Source organism: Agrilus planipennis, unplaced genomic scaffold (genome assembly GCF_000699045.2).
Source record: "Agrilus planipennis isolate EAB-ADULT unplaced genomic scaffold, Apla_2.0 scaffold601, whole genome shotgun sequence".
NCBI classification, from domain to species: domain Eukaryota; kingdom Metazoa; phylum Arthropoda; class Insecta; order Coleoptera; family Buprestidae; genus Agrilus; species Agrilus planipennis.
The window spans coordinates 2,053-6,776 of record NW_020439252.1 but is presented as its reverse complement, the minus strand read 5'-3'; the positions used below and the strand labels follow the sequence as shown (position 1 = coordinate 6,776).

Here is a 4,724-nt window from a genome sequence, read left to right as displayed (position 1 = left end):
CACTGTCTGAGCTACCCCATATCTACCACACGAATAAATAGATGGAATGTTTTTTTTTTGTTAATTTTTTGTTTCTTATTAACGTATTGGTTCTAAAAGGAAACTGCTCTCTAATAATCTTCTTATTGGAAGTTACCTGCTCCACTGTTATAAAAAAGCCGACATATACATATAGAGGAAAACCTCCAAAAAACCACTTCCAAATTACAACTCAACTAATAAATCTGTGAAATAACTAGAATTGCTTTCTATAAAAACCACAACCGTTTTGGGAGCCTAAGTTCTGTCGCGACCTTCCATTTTGGGTACACGGGGGTGGAGGTACGTGACCAAATGTGGCCACACCGCCACTAAAATGCGGGCCGGAGGGTGGAATCGCTCGGTTGCCATTTGAGCTGACGTTTGGAGGTGGGGTCGTGAACTTTGGAAGCCCTAAACACGGTGGGTAAGGCATGGGACATACCTGTCCCGTTCCCTGGGTCTTGGGGATAGAGGTACCGTTTCCATTGGGCCGGAAATTCATATTTCCAGGAGGAATTGGGGCGGGAGTTTGCATACAATTTGCAAAAGGCCTATAAACCGGTTGCATACCATAATTTGTTACCATTGGAAGAGGACCGTTACGTAATGAAGGAGGAAGGCTTTGCATTGGGGGGCGACAGGGTACTGGAGGTGCTGCTTTTGTGGACTGACGGCCATATGTTTGCGATTTAGGTAAAGGAACGTTTGTTTGCTGTTGTTGAGACATCGAAGCAGAGGACTGCGTTTTTCCCAAAGAGTTAGAGTGGTTTCTGGAACCATTACCATGCCTCCTGTGAGTATTGCTTGTTCGATCAGTTTGTTGTAAATTGTGCCCGTTTTTAATGATGCCTTGATGGGGGAATGGCATGGTACCCGGTGGCAGTGGATTTATTGGCATAACCGTTGGGGGAGCCGAGGCCACAGATTGGGCAATAGGAGGCGGAATGTTCATGGGTGGTAAAGTAGGTGGAACCGGCGGAGGCACAGAGCATGGCGGCGGCACATTCATAGGTGGGAAAGCCAACACTTGACTCGCGAACGTGGGAAAAGGTTGACAGAAGTGATTCTGAAAGAGGGGTTGCATCCCGAATCCTGGAGAGGGAGGTGGTATTGTGGGAACGAAAGACCACTGAGGTTGGGGTAATATCCCAAAGGCGGCTGGGGGTTGACTGGGTCTCACGAAATTCGTTGTGGGTTGTGTGTATGTGGTGTTTCCTGCGAATGGATTAAAGGTACGGTTAGCATGAGTGTTTGAGTTTGTGTTCTTTTTATATTTGGGTTCGCAAGAGTCTTTTAACTTGTGATAAGCACTGTCCAATTTGTTACGTTGATTCATTTCCATCTCGAAGATCTGGTGACGCTCAAGACTGTTTCGTTTCCTTTTATTCATGTACATTTCGTATTCGTCGTTAGTGCAGTTAGTAACACTGAACTCTTCTTCATCATCAGAAAAATCGACAAACTCTGGAGGTACTTCGTTATCACCTTGCCAAGAGGCGTCTGATCCTTTGATCCTGAGATAAGATAGAACGCTCTTTTAAATAAATAAAACACACTAGTCATTGCAATTTTATACTAAACTTCAACATAACTTTATAGAAAAAAAATAAGATTCTAAACTTAATGAGATTCTTGTTCCAAAAACAAAAAAGTATCCAAATTTTGAATTTTGTCATTAGAACCTATTAAAAAACAAAAATTAAAACAATAATAATTTTAAGTAAGAGAAATTCATGCCTTAGTAATTCTTTGAGAAACACGTATTGTGTGTGTTCGGTTTTAGGGGCCGAATATACAGCAAGCTCCTTTGTGATACCTCTGGTATCAATTTCTTGACGAGAATTGAAACGAATTGCATACATAGGAGATGACACAGGACCAATAACATCATAGACGTGACCCAAAGGACGTTTACCCTTTTCCAAAAAGAGTAAAGTGTCCACATCATATGCTGGTGTCTCAGGCAATGACTGAACCATTACTTTAAGAAAATATTCAGTCTTAAAGATAATAACAAAAATTTTTATGGTAAAACAGTGGAAATTTACCCAATTTGTCAACGATACTGGTAATTGTTCCCATTTGAATGCAGTCTTCTTCTTTGACATCAATTTTTAAAGATGACAAATCAGGAACTGGGGGTAAATCATCAAGAGTTAATTCTCCTTTTACACGTGGAAGTTCTGTCTTCTTATGAGCTGTATTGGTGTTTGTGGTATTCACTAAGGCTTCTTCAACTTCTTGTTCATCTTCCTCGTTTTCACTAAAATTGATAATAGATGCCATTGTAAATCAACTTACCACATAAAGTAAGTAAAATAAACTTACATACATAAAGTAAAATATGTGATAATTAAATGCCCTGGTTTTGAAGTAAATAAATAAACATAATATTATAATGTAGAAGAATGAAATAAATTTTACCTCTCTTCAGATGAGCTGGTCTCAGAGTCACTTGTAGACTCTTTGATTTTACGATAACAGGCACTGTTCTGTATCACATCAGTTTCTTCACACTCTGGTTTATTTATCAACTCACTGTCTGAGCTACTGTCCTCAGAGCTGCTTTCTGAGAAGATTACATAATTACATAATGAAGCTGATGTTTGTTTATTATTTGAAACATGGTTCTCATTCATTGGTATCTTTTTATTTAAGTTTGGTATCATATCCTGGCTTTCACTCTCTCTTTCTGAATTATTCGAATCATTATCAGTCTCTTCTGAATCGCTCTTATAGACAGATAAATTTAGTAAAGCTGACATGTTTACTGTTGATTTTTCTGATGTAGGTAATAAGTTGCCACTTAATTGTCCAGTATTTGAATATTCGCAGTTCTTGTTGTTGTTTATGGTATTATTTATTGCATTATGTTGGTTTGAGGTTATGCTTATTGTCAAACTTTCCTCTCGTTTTTCTGAGTTTTGGCTGTTAGCAAAGGATGCTTCACTGATTATATTTAAACTTTGATGAGATTTTAATTCCTCTTTTACATCAAAATTTGCTTTACTGCTACAACTAAATGCTTCAAAAGAGTTTAAAGAACTGGCTACAACTTCTTCTATTTTGAATTTATCTTCTGTATTCGAGTTATTATCTCCTTTCATATTGGATGCACTACCGTCACTTACATCAAATTCTAAATTATTATCACTACACATTGGATTTGAGGTGCATTTTTGTGCTAAATTGTTCGTAGCCTTATCGACTAGATTTTCCATTATCACAGACACTGACACTGCAAATAATTATTAACACTAATAAAATTCAATTTACTTATATTAAATTATATCACTCATGCATCTAATTTAAAGCTTATTTGTGTTGGAGAATACAGTTTAATTAAGCACATGTTTGATACGCCTTAAAAATCGCCATTTGTAATTTCATTCCTCTGGTATTTTTAGACGTCATCTAGAGATGTGTTTGATGTTTTCAAAGCTACATAGTATTCGATTTCTAGTGGAATTTTGATTTTTTGAGTAATCGTATACTTTAAAGCAATGTATTTTTACTTTAATAAAATTAAAAGTAAAATATTTGTTAAGTATATCCACTAAAATCAGAATTACTTCGCATCTCTAGCGAGAAATACTACAAGACGATCTAAACAGTCCTGCAAAAAAGTGGCAATGGGCGTTGACAACCTTGAATTAATGGAATGACGGCGTATTTTTAATGATTACTCTGTTTGTTCTTTGCGACTAAAGTACATTAATACCTAATATTCTCAATAAATTCCATTTCCAATTATCATTTAATACTTAATTACAATTTGTTTTTATTGGTGTAAAGTTCGACAATGCAGCACACTTCTCTGTATGATGTGTTGCCTGAACACAAAAATGAGTTTAAATACAAGGGACGTTAGGAAATTTTTGTCACAATTACAAACAAAACGGCATTCAAAAAAGAAACTTAAAATAGAAAAGTTCAATTACTTGTTATTTACATCAGTACAATATCAAAACATGTCAGAGACCATTTTATTTGAGTTTGTTGCGAATTAATTCTTAATTTGATAACTTTTTAATTTTGTATAGTGTATGTATTTAATTCTCTCTTAAATGATATAGAACATTCAAAAAGAAATTGCTATAATAAACTTTAAGACAAGTTGCAGTTTAAATTTAATTTTCTTGCTCTCATAACAATTCCTTTGTTTAAACAAACTGGTAAAGTTTTTGCGGTCAGGTGGTCAACTGATGCTGTCCTGATTCGGACCTAAAGGCCGTTGTCAATTAGAGTTCCTTTTTAACGTTTCGCTAGCATGAGTAGCATGCTTCTTCAGAGGTCCTTCCATTTCCGTAGCTGGATGTGGATGTAAATTTTTCGTTTAAACTGTAGATTCCGAAAATTTAAGTTGTATAAAGACGTTTTTTAGTTCTTGGTGCCATTTTCACGAACAGGAATCCATTTCTCATGCTCTATATTTATATTTATCGTTAAAAAATAGCAATTTTAAAGTCATTATTATGTCCTTTCTAACGTGGTAGGAATGTAGATAGTTAGCTACCTACTGTGGCTACATTTATTGATGCTGATTTTATATGCCAACAATAACGTAATGTTTGTATATTTGATCCACACATTTATAAATGTCATCATTTCGTATTCAGCACACGAAATACAATTCTTTGTTTGCTTATTATGTGTGACAGGTATAGAGTTAAGGCAACTATTACTGCTTCTGAGCTGGTGCT

At 35.8% G+C, this 4,724-nt stretch overlaps 1 protein-coding gene across 1 annotated transcript; it reads right to left on the bottom strand.

The window, feature by feature from the left end:
• Nucleotides 1-21: 21 nt before the first annotated feature.
• On the bottom strand, nt 22-3,577 carry LOC108743626 (H/ACA ribonucleoprotein complex non-core subunit NAF1-like). The gene is made up of 4 exons (XM_025978253.1): nt 2,446-3,577; nt 2,070-2,284; nt 1,759-2,002; nt 22-1,535 (listed from the first exon to the last, which is right to left on the bottom strand). The coding sequence occupies exons 1-4, from the start codon at nt 3,240-3,242 to the stop codon at nt 236-238; spliced, it is 2,556 nt and encodes an 851-aa protein (XP_025834038.1). The 5' UTR covers nt 3,243-3,577; the 3' UTR covers nt 22-235.
• Between the last annotated feature and the right edge of the window lie 1,147 nt (nt 3,578-4,724).

Excerpts from the sequence above, each read along its gene's own strand:
- LOC108743626 (XM_025978253.1), bottom strand. The coding sequence starts at position 3,242 with ATGGAAAATCTAGTCGATAAGGCTACGAACAATTTAGCACAAAAATGC. Across the intron at positions 2,285-2,445 it reads ACCAGCTCATCTGAAGAGAG|TGAAAACGAGGAAGATGAAC; the intron begins GTAAAATTTATT and ends TATCAATTTTAG. Across the intron at positions 2,003-2,069 it reads CAGTATCGTTGACAAATTGG|TAATGGTTCAGTCATTGCCT; the intron begins GTAAATTTCCAC and ends ATTTTCTTAAAG.